The sequence below is a fragment of the Pelodiscus sinensis genome, chromosome 3 (assembly GCF_052426305.1).
Source record: "Pelodiscus sinensis isolate ZL-2025 chromosome 3, ASM5242630v1, whole genome shotgun sequence".
Lineage (NCBI taxonomy): Eukaryota > Metazoa > Chordata > Testudines > Trionychidae > Pelodiscus > Pelodiscus sinensis.
In genome coordinates, this window is record NC_143054.1 from 115,992,283 (window position 1) to 116,009,913 (window position 17,631).

Sequence of the window (17,631 nt, forward strand, 5' to 3'; positions counted from 1 at the left end):
CTAGATTTCCTTATGCGTGTTAGCCGCATCAGTGTTTTTTAAAATACAGAATAAAATTTGAAGACAAGACTTCTACTTCTGCACACTCTATAGTTTTGCAAGAGTTTATCGCAGGGGTGGGCAATAATTTTTTACCTGGGGCCACTTCAGAAATTTTTGAAGTGGCCCCGGACTGCACCGGAAAGGGTGGAGCCACAAGTGGAAGGGGTGTGGCCAGGATAATTCCCTGCTTTCCCACCCTCAGGCTCTAATTCGTCTGGGAGCAGCACGGCTTCTGCTGGCTGGATCAACCTGCTTAGTGAGCCAGATCCGGCCTGTGGAGGCCTTTTTGCCCACCCCTGGCTTACAGCAATTTATAGCTTCCAAGGCCAGAAATGGTCACTTTCATCATCTAGTCGATTTCCAATGTGATAGTGGTCCTACACTTTTCTAAAATTCCTCCTGAACTAGAGTGTATCTTTATAAAAAAAACAAAACAAAACCCCAATCTTAGTCTTTTTAAAATCCTCATCTAAAGAGGAATAGTAACAGCTAAGTGAAATACATTAACATAGTACATGTATGGAACTATAGAACAACATAAATGGAATATATGCTTGTTGGTTGAACTATGGTTTTCATGTAAAAAAACAATCCTGGATTAATTGGTTAACAATAGCTCATGGGGAAAATGGTCTCTCATTAGAGACCCATAGTTACCTATGTGCCATGCAAACATGGTGTCTCATCACTACTTCTGTTGCTGAAAATTATTTATTGTGAAGAAATAATCCTGATATTTCAAGCTTCTGGTAATGAATATTTTTGTATTCTCCCCCCATTTTGGATTCTTTGCACACTGGGTAGGAATAGTGACTCTGGAGATCATGCGATTCAATTATTTTTCAGGTTTTTTGGTCATCACTGTGCATTTCGTTGGGTAATCTGACAAATCTGCTTCAGTATGTTTTTCCCTTTTGAAAACTAAGGACGCCTAAAACCCTGGATGGATGATGGCTTTGTAATAGCAAAAATAAAAAAATCTCATATTTGGGTCTTGGCAGTTTGTGCTTACATATAAAACAAAAGTGTGTGCTTCTAACTCTGCTATTTTGGAGAATTTGGTGACTACTTCCTTTTCTCCAGGGTTTTAGTTTTAACTGATGAAATAGACTTTTATATATAATTAATTGTGATGCATTTTCCAAGGTCTTTAAGAAATATTCAGCTCTTTAAAATATATTATGCTGCATGTGGTTTGTTTTCAGTCTACTTCTCAGTAACTGTAAATTAGGTTGGTAGATGACATGTAGCTTGTTTCAGTGCATGAGAGGGTCTAGGAGAGGTGATAAGTCTTCAGTAGAACAATTGCTAGACTCAGACTACTGTACCAGAGAGCTCAATTAGGTTTAAGTATACTCTTGATGGGTTAGGGGAGATCTGTCATCTGATAAAGACATTTTCACTTTCAGAAGTGATGGGTTTAAGTGACTAGCTTGTCCTCCTATAAAGGATCCTAGCTTTAAGATGGGGGGGGGGGGGGGAGGCGAAGGAGGGGAATTTGGGAGGGGTAAAGCCCCTTTAACATATCTCAAACAAGGCACCCAAAATTGCTAGACACTTTGGAAATTCTAGGCCTTGGTTCATGAACTCATACCATATGTACAATCAATCTGAAATATCAAGTTCTTTGGAATGGCTGCTTCTGTATCTCTTACCAGCAATTCACAGTAGTCAAGGACTAAGATAATGTTCATCTCCATACAGATTTAGATCAGCTTTATCTGAACACTTTGTATATCTATAATATCCCATATGATCTGGTAGAAAATTTTGAATCTTATATAAATCCCAGGTGACAGGTCAGCTAAACTTTTGTTCCTCAGATGTGCCAAAATTCATACTTCAGAGAGGATCTCAAAATGGCCAGAGTCTGATCTCTGTTCTAACACTTTTCTCTTTTACAATGAACTGCTTTTTAGTACTAAGGCTGCTTTGCAGAATTTGTTAAAATTGACTTGAGAGAGTCCTTATTCTTTATATTCCTGATGGTGAAGCCCAGGTTCTAGAGACCTAACTACTCAAAGTATAAGCGCATGTCGTGTGATGGGTTTGGAAAAGACACTATCTGAATCACAACAGATGACATGATTATTTCACTTGATACACAGCTTTAAGTGTCTTTTCCATTGATTTGATGTTAGTGTGGTAGAAGGAATTACACAGTAAGGGGAACCAATTAAAAATTCTAAAAGACCTTGTTTGTGAAGTAATTCTGTGCTAAATCTTAAAATGTCACTTCATGATTGAGGTACGTGAAGCTCCGGCTGGGTTGATTTAGTTGGTATTGGCCCTGCTTTGGGCAGGGGACTGGATTTGATGACCTCCTGAGGTCCCTTTCAGCCCTATGATTCTATACAGATTTTGTAGTTAAAGTAATGTGGTAATTTAAATAAAACTACCTTTATGCATGTGATGGACCCAGCGGGGTCTGCACTGCCCCGGGGGGGCTCTCTCCCTCCGGGGCCAGGAGGGCAGATAGGCAGCGTGGGCAGCCGAGACCCAGCGCAGTGGAACGCGCACGGCCCTGCTGCATAGGAGGCAGGGTCAGACCCGGCTGTGGCACACAGGCCAGACGCCCGAGGGGCGTTCCGGCTATGTGGCTCAGGGAGAAGCGAGGGGTGGAGCTCCTGACCCCAGGCGCAGCGTCCTGGAGTGTGAGGATGCCAGGAGGGTGGGGCTTCCCTGCACGGCATCTCTCCCCGGGCCGCTTGAAAAGCGAACGGGCAAGCTGTCTAGGAGCAGCTCAGGAAGGTGAACATTCCGCCCTGTTGGAGGAACGAAGGAGCAACGCTGCAGCCTCCAGGGTACCGACCTGATGTGGCTGAAGACGCGGGAAGGGTGAGTGCCTGGGTCGGGTCTGCAGGCGGGTTAGCAAAGGACAAGGAATGGAAAAGCCTGGGACGGAGTGCTTCTGGTGCCCGTGGGCAGGTGTGTTTCGGGATCAACCCTGCCTGTCGTGGAGGGAACGTGCTAATCCCTCCACTCAGGGGTCCGGGCTGGGACCCGGTGGAGAGGGTGGGCTCGGGTCCCCCTCTCCCCGCTCTCAACCTATTCTACCTGCCCCAGTAGGCCAGAGCTCCCAGGAGTCGGGTGAATCTGCATGCGGATAGGACCCCAGAACCCTTATCTGGGACGTGGCATTGGGTCTGCTGAACCCCATTGCCGATCCGGCAACTGGTGATCGCACCTGCGAACTCCGCCACAAGGGATCGGACCCCGAGATACAAACCCCAATGGTGGGTCTGCTGAACCCCCTGCTCCAGTGAGAGCGGGCGCTTGCACCCAGTAAATCTGTGTCAATGCAAAATCAGGGTTGACTAGTTAAAAAGCCAAGGAATACAGAAGGTAAGGTTTCAATCCTAACTCGACCAAGTTTCACATAGCTACTACTCTTCCACTTTCATTGTGTGGCTTAAGATAATTGTTAAAGGCATGCAATAAAAGAGAGAGGATGTGTAATGTGGTTGAGTGAAGGAACTCAAACTTTTGAATTTCCTGACACTCTAGCAGCATGCTAAGACAAATATCAAGCTAACTAGTTATTTTGCTTCTAATATGATTTGCTAAAAACAGATGATGCTTATACATGTTTGGAAATAAAATACAGATCTGTTTTACTGAGTATCTGAATGGACTTCTAGTGGGGTTACTTCAAGCTTGGTTCATCAAGGTGCGTAAGCTTAGGCTTATGGCTTAAAGTTTCTGAGTAGTCCTGTTTCAGTGAGAATACTCCAAGTTGTGACTGAAATACCTTGATGAATGATGATACATGAGCTCAGCGAAATGGAAAGCTTTGTAAAAGTAGTGTCTGTCAAATCATTTGTACAGTGATCAGTTAGAATTGATACACTGAGGCTGCGTCTAGACTGGCATGATTTTCTGCAAATGCTTTTAACGGAAAAGTTTTTCCGTTAAAAGCATTTGTGGAAAAGAGCATCTAGATTGGCATGGATGCTTTTGCGCAAACGCACTTTTTGCGGAAAAGCGTCCGTGCCAATCTAGATACTGTTTTGCACAAGAAATCCCCGATTACCATTTTTGCCATCGGGGCTTTTTTGCGCAAAATGGTTCTCAGTTGTCTACACTGGCCCTCTTGCGGCTTTTGCGCAAGGAGGCTTTTTCCCAAGCGGGAGAGTCATTGTATTTGCACAAGAACACTCACGATCGTACATTAGATCGTCATTGTTCTTGCGCAAATTCAAGTGGCCAGTGTAGACAGTTGGCACGTTTTGCGGAAAAACTTGCCAGTCTAGACGCAGCCTGAAAGAAAGGTAGGTTGGGTGAAAGTGATCATGAAACCATAGAGTTCAGAATTCTAAGGAAGGGTAGAAGTGAGAACCGCAAAATAGAGACAATGGACTTCAGGAAGATGGATTTTGGTAAGCTCAGAGAACTGATAGGTAAGGTCCCATGGAAATCAAGACTGAGGGGGGAAAAACAACTGAGGAGAGTTGGCAGTTTTTCAAAGGGACGTTGTTAAGGGCCCAAAAGCAAGCTATTCTGATGTGTTGGAAAGATAGAAAATACAGCAAAAGACCACCTTTGCTTAACCACGAGATCTTGAATGATCTAAAAATAAAAAACGAGTCCTATAAAAAATGGAAAGTAGGACAAATTACAAAGGATGAATATAGGCAAACCGCACAGGAATGCAGGGGCAAGATTAGAAAGGCAAAGACACAGAATGAGCTCAAACTAGCTACGGGAATAAAGGGAAACAAGAAAACATTTTATAAATACATTTAGAAGCAAGAGGAAGACCAAGGAGAGGGTAGGCCCACTGGTCAGTGAGGAGGGAGAAACAGTAACAGGAAACTTGGAAATGGCAGAGATGCTCAATGACTTCTTTGTTTCAGTCTTTACCGAGAAGTCTGTAGGAAAGCCTAACATAGTGAATGCTAGTGGAAAGGGGGTAACTTTAGAAGGTAAAATAAAAAAAGAACATGTTAAAAATCACCTAGAAAAGTTAGATGCCTGCAAGTCACCAGGGCCTGATGAAATGCATCCTAGAATACTCAGGGAGCTGATAAAGGAGGTATCTGAGCCTCTAGCTATCATCTTTGGAAAATCATGGGAGACAGGAGAGATTACAGAGGACTGGAAAAGGGCAAATATAGTGCCCATCTATAAAAAGGGAAATAAGAACAACCCAGGAAACTACAGACCAGTTAGTTTAACTTCTGTGCCAGGGAAGATAATGGAGCAAGTAATTAAGGAAATCACTTGTAAACACTTGGAAAGTGGCAAGGTGATAGGCAACAGCCAGCATGGATTTGTAAAGAACAAATTGTGTCAAACCAATCTGATAGCTTTCTTTAATAGGATAACAAGTCTTGTGGATAAGGGAGAAGCGGTGGATGTGGTATACCTAGACTTTAGTAAGGCATTTGATATGGTCTTGCATGATATTCTTATCAATAAACTAGGTAAATACAACTTAGATTGGGCTACTATAAGGTGGGTGCGTAACTGACTGGATAACCGTACTCAGAGAGTAGTTATTAATGGTTCACAATCCTGCTGGAAAGGCATAACAAGTGGGGTTCCGCAGGGGTCTGTTTTGGGACTGGCTTTGTTCAATATCTTCATCAACGATTTAGATATTGGTATAGAAAGTATGCTTATTAAGTTTGCAGATGATACCAAGCTGGGAGGGGTTGCGACTAATCTGGAGGATAGGGTCATAATTCAAAATTACCTGGACAAATTGGAGAAATGGTCTGAGATAAATAGGATGAAGTTTAATAAAGACAAATGCAAAGTGCTCCACTTAGGAAGGAACAATCAGTTTCACACATACAGAATGGGAAGCGACGGTCTGAGAAGGAGTATGGCAGAAAGGTATCTAGGGGTTATAGTGGACCACAAGTTAAATATGAGTCAGCAGTGTGATGCTGTTGCAAAGAAAGCAAACATGATTCTGGGATGCATTAACAGGTGTGGTGTGAGTAAGATACGAGAAGTCATTCTTCCGCTCTACTCTGCACTGGTTAGGCCTCAATTGGAGTATTGTGTCCAGTTCTGGGCACCGCATTTCAAGAAAGATGTGGAAAAATTGGAGAGGGTCTACATATTATTATTACATATTATTGGTAATAAAGGTTGTCTGTCAACTTTTAAGTTAAAAAAATATGAACAGGAACATAACACCAAGTATACATGCTGTGTCCAAATATATTTATAACTGATTTAGACCAACTGACATTAACTGAGATTTTACAATGTATTCATCTCAATACATATGGATTCGTTGGGGGCCATAAAAGAAAGATATTGCCAAATTACCTGTGGGGCCGTATTAAACCGGAACATGGGCCGCAATTGGCCCACGGGCCGGACTTTGGACATGCCTGGTCTAGACAGTATTTTGTCCTGCCATGAGAGCAGGGGTCTGGACTTGATAACCTCTCGAGGTCCATTCCAGTGCTAGTATTCTATGAAAACTTTTAAAAGCAAATTGTTCCTTTTCAGTTAATCCTTAGCTGTTGTCTCTATTGAACCTACATAGTGACTGTATATCTGGATTCTAATATTCATAAATCGGCTGTCTTTCATGGTCTGAACTTGGCTGTGATCAGGCACTTGCAAAGAAAGCTTGAAAATGTTTTAGGTTTTGTGAGCGCATTACGGACTCACCAATACCACGAATGAGTTTGAGTACAATTAGAAGCGTGTAGGCTTTCAAGGAATAAAAAGGAAGAATTCAGCTAAGGCTGAAACGTCTATCTGGCCTGCATGATCTGTGTGTTATTTGAGCACTTAAGGTGTTCAGGACTAGCCAGAGAGAATTGAAGGCCTGGTTTCAGCCTTTATTCTGAACTTCCTTCTCTCCCTCTCTCATTCCCTCCCTCCCTCCTTTAAATATGGTAGATTTTAAGCAAATGATTAATATTAAACTGTTTGTTTCTTTCATAGTCAAAAAAAATGTGTAACGGTATATTGGTCATTTTTGTACAAGTATGTAGACATTACTACTCTACTACAAAGCATTCTAAGAGCTTGTCTCCACTTACCAGGATATTGATGCTGTGGAGATTGATCGCCCAGGGTTTGATTTAGCGAGTCTTGTAAGAATCCACTAAATCAACCGTTGATTGTGCCCCCGTTGACTCCGGTACTTCACTGGGTCGCGAGGAATAGGAAAAGTCAACAAAAGAGTTTTTCCTATTGAACTCCTGCAGTGGGGACACTGCAGTAATTCGACCCGAGGTGTGTTAATATCAGGTACACTATTCGTGTAGCTGGAGTTGTGTATCTTCCGTCAACTTTATCTCCTAGTGGAGACCTGGCCTAAGAATATATAGAGGTATACAGTAGAGAGGTAAGATTTACCCAAATAACGTAGGTGCCTAGCCTGAAAGGCTGCTAGTTTAAGGCCATGAGCTATGTACATAATGATTTAATGAGATTCTAATGGGCCTCTGTTTCTCTAGAGAGGAGATATATCTGAACCTAAGGTGAGGTTTGAGTATTCTTTTGAGTAGATAGGAGGAGGACTTTAGGTCCAGTGACAAGGAGCCTGTTCAAGGCATGTATGCAACTTTGGTTGTTCCTTCCCCCTTACCCTCCCTCACCCACAAACAGTTTTTTTTTTTTTTTTTTTTTTTTTGGTGGGTCAGGAAAAGCTGATAAGGATTTTCACATCTGGGAGTCACACCCAGTCAGCTCCACAGCACAGGAGCTGTCACTGTGTGGTGAGTGTCAAGCAAGATCTGACTAAAACCACCTCAGGGCAGGGCTGTAACCAGGGCAGCTGCCTGGGATGGCTTGAGGTGGCAGGGATCAGGGAGTGAGGACCATCTCCACCTCCTGGCTCACCTCAGCAGGCCATTGAGCCTGTCTGACTTGGGGTAAGGGGTGCAGCCACAAAAAAAGGGGGGGTACATGACCCCACATATGTCACTTCCTGTAAGTGATGCATACATACTCGCTCACCCTAGCTGCTAAAATGCCTAGTTTTGGCTCTGCCCCAGGTTCTCCATTCCCAAGCTGTTTATTGCACTGTGACAGACCATACTTGTCATCCCTGAACCAGCGTTCCTTCTAAATTTTTAATCAATGGGTGAAGTGAATTTTGTCTTGTGCACCAATATTGATGTCGTGCACTTGTTTGGATGTGTGCACCACCAAGCCACCTGTGCTACAATGCTACAGGGCCCTATTTGAGGTTGTATGTTTAGCACTGCTGTATAATCTGAAATCTAAATAGGACACTTGGGCCCCTAATTTTTATAACTATTTTGAGCATGGTTATAAAAATTGTATTCTGCATGAAAACCTGGAATAAATAACATCAGCCTATAATTTTGATACCTTTTGCAAAAGTTGCAATATCTTGTACTTTTTCATCACAATAATTATCCTATTTTTAAAGAGGACAACATTTCAAACACTTTGTGCTTTAACTAGAGCAGGCTGGGATACTGAATTTCACTTCTGTTAGAAATTTAGAGCTTTTGAACACTTTTACTCTGTATGTACCAGGCTTCTGTCAAAATGAGAAGTCCTATTTAGGGCTAAACATACAACCTCAAATAGGGCCCGGTAGCATTGTGGGGGTAAAAATTTAGCTGCTGAAGAGAGAGATTTGTCCCCCTACTGCTGGGCATGAAGTGAAGTTAGACACCTGGGATCCTTACATGGTGCATGGAAAGAGATCGGTGCCTCAAAATGGGATTCAAAAGTCCGACATGCTGACTGGGGAGAGCCACCTGAAGCAGCCAGTCATAAATGCCAAGGAGAAAGTGTGGCATAAGCCCTGTCTTAGCATTGTTCTGCAGCCACATGTTAGCCCTCTTATATTTTATTTTACTACAGAATCAGAAAGTGTACCGCTTGATGGTCAAGGTTTTATGTAAGTCTGTCCTCTATCAAACTATGTGCTTAGCACTAAAATGCATCTTCTTGTAAGGTGATTTAATAGCAAAAAATGAGCCAAAATCCTTTTCTTTTTTTTTTCTTTAAGTAAATCTTCTAAAGTTCTAGAACTCTTCTAAGTTTTTAGTGCATAGGGCCCCAGTTTTAGCCCTTTCCTAGGGCTGGAGCTATGGCCAAGGCCGCCTGGCTGCTCCTGGAGTTGGAGCCACGGTGTGGCGGCTCTTGGGCTTGGGATCATGGTGTGGCTGTCCCAGGAGCAGCCACACCACAGCCCTGGCTCCAGCTCTGGCACCCTGGGCAGCTGCCCACCATATAGCCCTGCCCTGGAGCTGCCAGGCAGCCACCATGTGGCCCTGGCCCCAGCTGTTCCCAGGATGGAGATGTGGTGGGCATCTGTCCCATGTGCTGGGGCTGGAACCCAGGCCGTGATGCAGCTGCTCCTAGGTCTGGGCTCGCAGTACTATTTTTATCCCTATCCCCAGCTCTGGCAGTCACCATGCTACCTGCCCTGGCTGCAGCTCTAGCCCTGGGGAAGGGTTGAAGTTAAGGCCAGGACTGTGTGGTGGCTACCCGACTGCTCCTGGGGTGAGGGCCACTGCCTGCCATGCAGCTCCACCCCCAGAGCCGCTGAGCAGCCACTGCGCGACTGTGCTGAGGAGGTGGTTGGGACTCAAATTCTTGTTGCTTGCCTGCAGAGGCATACACCTTGGGACTTAGCCCTGAACCCCATCTATACGCATCCACTCCCATTGTAAAGAGTCTTAAACTTTGCCAGACACCTAACAGGAGGACCGAACTTAGGTTGTAGGCCACTGTTTTTGGCAATACCTAGGGAAAAAGCCAAGTGTGCAGATTGCTGGCTTCTTGCCAACATGCTGTCTCGGGAACTTGAAGGTGATAAACTTCAAGATCACACCCCCATGCCTTGCTGCTAGAGGAACATATTGCCTAACTTTTGTTGCTCATTTTAGAAATTCTTGGCAGCAGCAAAAAGGCTGGCTTCTGTGCTACAATAGAACACTTTTTTTGGTCCTCTTTTGGGGCCTTCAAAACCCATCTCTCCAAAGCCTGTTCAGAGCTTTCCCAGGCTACAGCAGAATGTAACAGACCTAATTGTCATGTTGCTGCTGTTTTTAGTTTGACATAGCAACAAAACCTGGCAAGATTCTGACTTGGGTGTTGTGTTGCAGCATGGACAACAGTTGTGTGTCTGGAGATATGAGGAGATGCGTACATTGCTGTCTGCCTCGAGAGCGTTCTCTTCTCAATGAGGGGTAGAATGTTTGTAACTTGTATGCTGCCCGACCTATCTTGTTGTGTGTGTGAGAAAATTGCTGTTCTTGTTTCCTGATGCTTTGCATGATTGTGTGTGATAGCATGTAACAGCTGGGGGCAGAGGTAGACCCTTAGAAATGAAGTGCTGCCATTACTGGCATTCAGCCAGGAACACTGCTTACTGCACATGTGTGAGTTTTTCCAAGCCCTGGATAAAAATGTTTATTGTGAAGAAAACTGAGCATTCTCAAACAGAAGTTGACCAAGTCTTCATACGCTCCACAGCCCATTTACAGCGTTGCAAAATTGTGTAGAAATGGCATGTCTTAAACAAAACCTATAGATAGTTTTGATAAAAGAGGGTGTTGCCTTGCCTGGCTTCTTGTGTAACACATACTGACTCATTTGGTGTTGGCATTCTTTGTGGGAATTAAGAGTGTATAGGCAATATGCCAGCTGAGGAAACTAGAAGTAGTAATAGACATGGGTGTAAAAGCAGATTTACTTCTGAACTGGAGTGATGCTCATACCATTCAGCCTCTGTGTAGCCTGTTCTTTTATGTTTTCTTTGCCCTCATGCCAATATTAACTGTGTCTTGTAACCAGCCCTCCAGAGAGTTACATATGCTTATTGTAATTAAGGGAATGCTCCTGTACATTGCCCCTCCCCACAGTATGCAGGTGCTCTGAACAGCTGTTAGGTCACTGATGTTCTAAAATGTGTCTCTGAAGCTAAATTACCATACCAAGTGACCTGAAGTGTAATATCATTAAGGAAAAGAGAAGCGTCCGAATAGGGTGAATGTAATGTGTTAGCTGGTAAGTTTCCATTCTGATTCACATGCATTCATTTCCACCCTTACGGTTTGTAACTAGTGTTCCCTCTAAGGGTATGTCTACACTACCACCCTAGTTCGAACTAGGGTGGTAATGTAGGCAACCGGAGTTGCAAATGAAGCCCGGGATTTGAATTTCCCGGGCTTCATTTGCATAAAGCCGGGCGCCGCCATTTTTAAATGTCCGTTAGTGCGGACTCCGTGCTGCGCGGCTACACGCGGCACGGACTAGGTAGTTCGGACTAGGCTTCACGAGGAGTAACGGTAGTTGGGACTAGGAAGCCTAGTCCGAACTACCTAGTCCGTGCCACGTGTAGCCGTGCGGCACGGAGTCCGCACTAACGGACATTTAAAAATGGCGGCGCCCGGCTTTATGCAAATGAAGCCCGGGAAATTCAAATCCTGGGCTTCATTTGCAACTCCGGTTGCCTACATTACCACCTTAGTTCGAACTAGGGTGGTAGTGTAGACATGCCCTAAGATTTTTTTTTTTTCCAACCATGAGCGGGGTGAGTTTTAGCTTATGACCTCATATTGGTGCACGTCTGCTGGTTTGGATAGGTGCCACTGTGACACCCAAGTTAACACACACATGTTCCTGGCTGCCAGAGCAGACCTCCCCTCCCCCTGCCATGAGGCATGTCCCATTCCTGGCTGCTGAAGCCGACTTCCCCTGCCATGCCCCATTCTTGGCCCCATCCACCAGAAGAGGCACCCCCTCCTCCACAACGTGGCATCCCTGGGCACCGGAGCAGGCCTCTTCCTCCCCCACAGCCTCAGCAGGTCCTGGCCCCCCCTACTCCAGTGGCTCCCTCACCTCACCTCACTTTCTCAGCTGCCCCCACCTGCTGGAGCAGCTGCCTACCACGTGGCTCTGCAGAGGAGGAGGGCGGGGAGAGTTTTTATGCACAGGTGCGCACCTGAGCAAGAACATTGTTTGTAAACAACCTTCTCAGAGTTGTGGGCTGGCTGTACAGCTCACTAAGATAGAGCTTGCTGGTATCGGCGTCAAAAGTTCTACCTTTCAACCCTATCTGCAGGGCTGGATGAAAACACAGTTTGTGAGCCTGCTAGCATTGGCATTTCTTGTAGGACAGTGCACTGGCAGCTGGTACTGTCTCAAATTCTAGTACCTGGTGTTCCTGCTAAGGATGTTGAATTGCGGTTAATTGACTAGTCAATGGAATTTCTATCAACTACTCAATAGGCACTTCCACATTCCTCCTCTGAAATGTACAAGAGCCCCAGTGGGGACTCCTGTACATTTCAGAGGAGGAATGTGGATCTCTGCATGCAGCCCGGCGCCAGCAGGAAGTCCCACTGACTCCAGGCTGCACTTGGGTACCAGCTTTGAAATGTACAAGAGTCCCAAGCAGGGCTTCTGTGTATTTCAAAGCCATGGAGGCTGGGGTCAGCAGGGGACTCCCCAGCTGATCCCAGGCTCCAAACAATATTTCCCCAGAACCCAGGATCAGTTGGGACTGATTTCCCCAGTGGCCTTTCCCCACAACCCAAGGTCAGCTGGGGAGTCCCCAGCTAATCCTGGGCTCCACTGCACTGCCCTTTTGAAATGCCAAGGTGGCATATCAAAGGAGCAGCTGCCACACAGCTGATCCTGGGCTCAGCCTTGTGGTGCTGCCCCTTTGAAATGCCAAGGCAGCATAGAACTCTGCCAGCTTGACTTTCTTTTACTAGTTGTACAAAGTTAGTTGGGGGGGATGGAGGAGGAAGCAGGAAGATGTGCAGTTGATGTATTAGAAATGGATTTTAGTGTAAGATTTTATTCTCAAATTTAATGAATATTGAAAATTGGCGCCAAGATAGTTGAGTGATGACTAACAACTGTATAGACAGTTAGCGAACAGTTATCTAGTGGGGTATAGTATGGATCTATGTTGGGTCCGATCTAACTATAATTAACAATTTGGAAGTGGGGTGCAACCGCATAGTGAAAAAGCGGTTATATTAGAAACATGGACAAAACACAGATGCAATTTGCAGCTCCTGCCTTCCCCCCTCATCCTGTTTGCTGCTGCCTCTGTCAGAGGCAGCAATGGAGAGAGGGCAGGCAGTTCTCACCTTCGTGCCCCCTCCTCCCCGCTGCCTTTCCATCAGAGGCAGTGTGGGGGAGAGTGCATATAGTTGATAGGACTAACCAATGAGCCCATCCCCAGGAAAATCTTTCCCAAAGAGCCTACTGCCTAAAAGGCAAACAAGGGGACAGCAGTAGAGAGGGAGGGAGGATGGGTGATTAAATAGGATGATAAACTAATAGGATGATTTAGCACTGACTAGCTGTTTAGTACAATTCTTAGCCTAAAGGTAGAAGCTGTAAAACGAAAGAACACTCCTAATCAAAATGTGTATTACCTTTAAACAGACTAAATACACTGCAGCAGAATTGTGTTAGTAACTGCTACTAAATATTGCTTCAGCTGGAAAAACAGAGTGAATTCCAGTCTGAAAAGCATGAGGGTAAAACTTTGAAAAGTGGTTGAGGCACTCTTGAAAATGAGATTCAAATTGGTAAGTTACCTAAGCATTTATGAAAAATTTTACCCTGGGTGTGTCTTAAAGATTTAATCTAGTCTTTGTTTTAAAGTTGCCTTTAAATGCATTTGCATGTTGTCTTGCACAGTAGTTAAGCTTAACAACATAGGACATTTGTGATGGGTATGAAATAGTTAGGGTTTTTAATATACTGTATTATTGCAGCCCTTATCTTTTCATTTAGGTGACTCCTCTTCAAAAAGAATTTCTAAATCACTTCTTGAGTTCAACACTACGCATCAGTGTTCACAGCAAGGCACTCAACATTTTAGACAAAGCAACATTAACTTCCTTTGTGGGAAGACTCTGGTTAGTCTGTCATTTTGTTTCCTTATGGCCTTTGTGTAAATAACTTCTAGTGTTCTGAAGAAGAGCTTTGTGGGAGCTCAAAAGCTTGTTTCACCAGCAGAAGATGGTCCATTCACAGATATTGCCTCACTGGTGTCTTTAAATTACAGTTACTTTTTTTTCTAAACTTGCTTTTTGGAGAAATTTGAAAGAATACATCAGTTTGTGACACTACAAATGTGACTGCCAATTTTTTTAGACTCCCATTACAATCCATATTCTCGCTAAATGTGTATTGATCTCTGTTCATGGGACTTGCAAGCCATGCATCATGATGATTAAGAATCTCAAGATAGTTGTTCATTTTAGTGTTTTGCTAGATTTAGTCAAGGACTCTTTTTTTCTAATGCCTTCAAATGGATTGCAGAGTAGTATTTTTGCAAATTAAGTAATAAAGGGTATGTCTAGACTACATGGCTCTGTCGACGGAGTCATGTAAACTAGTTTACCCGGCATAGGCAAAGAAGCAGGGATTTAAATAATCCCCGCTTCATTAAAATACACATGGGGCCGCCGGGCTGTGCCGACGATCAGCTGATCCGGCACAGCGCAGCAGTCTAGACACAGATCAGTTGGCTGGGGAAGCCTTTGCCGACCGATCTCATATGCTTACAGGATTGGTCGACAAAGGCTTCCCTAGACAACTGATCTGCGCCTAGGCTGCTGTGCTGTGCCAGATCAGTTGATCATCAGCACAGCACGGTGGCCATGTGTATTTTAATGAAGCGGGGATTATTTAAATCCCTGCTTCTTTGCCTATGCCGGGTAAACTAGTTTACATGGCTCCATTAATGGAGCCATGTAGTCTAGACATACCCAAAATGATGAATTAAAGTGAGCAGAGTACAGAGCACTTGAAAATTCGTAAGTGTCAGATGTAATAGAACAATATCAAAGAATGTGGCTGATTTCTGTTCTTACGAGCTAATATATGGCTCTCAAACTAGTGTTTAGGTTTGTAAATTCTTTCTGTTTAATGCAGTGTCTTCTGATAATTAGAAATAAGAAATACTGCATTAGTCAGAAAACATACATAGGTCTCTGAGTAATCCCTCTTTGGGACAAATTCATATAAATTTTAAAACTTTAGAACAAATGTTAAATGATAGTTGAAAAGGTTTTAGTCTTGATATTGCATGGTCTCTAGACTCTCGCTTCCCCAAAATTTTGCTTGCTGAAGTGATCAGAGCATGGAGATCTGTAAATAGTTACCTAGGAGTCAAGCACTTCAGGAAATGATGTTATCACCAACAGCATTATACACCTTTATGGAAAGCAGGATAACTTAGAATATTACATGGAGTGCCAGTACATCAAAGCTTTTTAAAAGCTCCACACCCCACATGTGACAAATTGGGGAGGAATGCAGAAAGGGTGAAAGGATCTGCACCATTTTCCAGTGTCAAGGAAACTTTCTAACACTATTAGCACAAATTGTACATATTGGAAATAAGGGGTTACTTTTGAGGGCTCATGTACACAGTGTGGTGTGCATCATATCTGAAGGGACAATGAGGCCTTTCCTGTTTCTTGGCAGTATTTCTCTGCCTGTGCTTTCAAACACTTTTCCTTGTTAATGATTTACTGGGGCATGTCATGGTTTACAATTCATGCCATTCTTATTCTCAAAGAATTTGCACGATTGCCTATTTTTGTTGGTATTGACTACTTGAACTCTAATATTTTATTTCTTTTAATTTTACAGTTATACACTGAAAATTAACTATTGATTTCATTATCTTTTAAAATAGGGTTCCCCAGAACTTGTTACTGCAACTGAGTGCGTGCACTACTTTGAATGGAGGACTTTCATTGCTTGCAAGAAAGAGTCATTTAAAGCCAAGAAAGAGGTAATATTGAAAGAGCATGCTTTCCAGTTTTGGACTGCTTCAGATGGAGGGAATGGAATAGTAGGTCACATTACTCTTAGCTTTTTACAGCATACATTCAATTAGAAAACCATGATTCAGTCTTAATATAGAATACAACTTTGGCACAAATAGCAATTTAAACTTCACAGAAGCTTGGTTTATATTTTTGGACTGAAAACCAACCTTTCAACATTTTTGAATATCCCATTAGAACAAATTCTTTGTTACTAGCTTAAGCAGCAAATGAAGATGAAAATTTGAAGTAACTCTTCAGCACGTGTGCTTGTGACTTTTTGTTTTTGGCACCTCTGTACCATAAAACTAGTGTGAGGCATTTTCCCCATTTGTTGCTTGGGCAGTGTTTTGCCTTCTGTGGGGAGCCCATTGTGGTGTTTTTTTTTTTTTAATGGAATTTTTTCTTTTGGCAAACATTTCTACTGCTAGATTTTTTTTAATTTAATTTTTTTTTAAATAAATCAGTTGTCTTTGGAAAATATTTCATGTCATCTGATGTTTCTTGTGGGATAAGGACTGCATATGGCATTAACTATCACATTTGACCTTCTAGGTACCATGTTATGTTTTTGATGAGGATTTGAAGAAACATGACTTGAATCCATTGATCAAGATTTCAGGAGGCTACTTGGTGGATGACTCAGATGAAGATTCTTTATATATAAACATCTGTAGAGACATAGGTCTGAACCTCTGTGAACACCATATGTGTCTAAGTTTTGTGACTTTAACAACTCTTACTAATGCTGCTAGTAAAGGGTGTCTGGCTTTAGGATAGTAATAGATATGTAGCCGTGTTAGTCTAGTCTAGCTGAAACAAAACAGGACTATGTAGCACTTTAAAGACTAACAAGATGGTTTATTAGGTGATAAGCTTTTGTGGACCAGACCCACTTCCTCCGATCAAATAGTGGAAGAAAATTGGCACGACCATATATGCCAAAGGATACAATCAAAAAAATTAACACACATGAAAAGGACAAATCAAATTTCAGAACAGAAGGGGGAGTTTGTAACGCTGTTGTTTCAAGACAGGTTTGATTTGAAATATTACTTGAGGTTAGCCTTCCCTAGATAGGTCTTCTTGAACTGTTGAACTATTTGATAAACATCATCCTTTGGAATAGCAAAGGGTATGTCTTAAAATCGTTCAGTCCAGTCTGTAGCTCCTGCGCAGAGACTGGCAACAAAGGCATTGGCTGTGATTGGCTTCTTCTTGCTGTCATCTGTCTAGTGAGAGCTGGATGAAGCTCACCAACTTGTATTTAGCTTTTGCTCTGCAAAAAGAGTGCTAAAGCTCTATGAAGGTTCCAGTTCATCTAAGAACTTAATTAAGTGTAGTCTTGACTCTTGAGGATGAGTAGTCTTAATAAAATAATGTTCCTAAAGTTTAAATATTTAAGTCTTGGCTAGTTTGAAATTTATTTTGGCCAGTTGTGTGGAGAGTGGATGCAATATAAGCAGTTGTAACACAGAGCAATTTCTTCAGTCTGAATTTCATACATATTAGGTAACTTTAACAACAAATGAAATTTTTTTACACTGCGCTGCTGTTGCATTTTTAATCCAGTATATTCACTGGTCTGTCTTGTTTGTACAAAGCATGTGTAAACTTTGCCCACAGAAGAAACTAAGTCTGTGATTGTTTCAAATCCTATTGGTCTGGAAGGTAGAATTGAAAATTTGTATTTGTATTTAATATCAGTAGCACATCCTAACAAAATGGTCTGCAGGCTTATATAAAATATTGCGAGCCAAGAAGCTCAGGAGTAAAAGAGTGCTTATTATCATGGTATCTGAGTGGTCCTCTTTAGAAC

At 43.0% G+C, this 17,631-nt stretch overlaps 1 protein-coding gene across 2 annotated transcripts in view; it reads left to right on the forward strand.

Moving 5' to 3' along the window:
* Window positions 1-17,631, forward strand: part of IGF2R (insulin like growth factor 2 receptor) — a 101,010-nt gene that overhangs the window by 15,823 nt on the left and 67,556 nt on the right. For both annotated transcript variants that reach the window (XM_075924562.2, XM_075924563.2), the window contains exons 3-5: window positions 13,765-13,889; window positions 15,680-15,778; window positions 16,368-16,497. In XM_075924562.2, coding sequence (XP_075780677.2) covers window positions 13,765-13,889; window positions 15,680-15,778; window positions 16,368-16,497 — 354 coding nt within the window. The remainder of the gene's footprint in view (window positions 1-13,764; window positions 13,890-15,679; window positions 15,779-16,367; window positions 16,498-17,631) is intronic.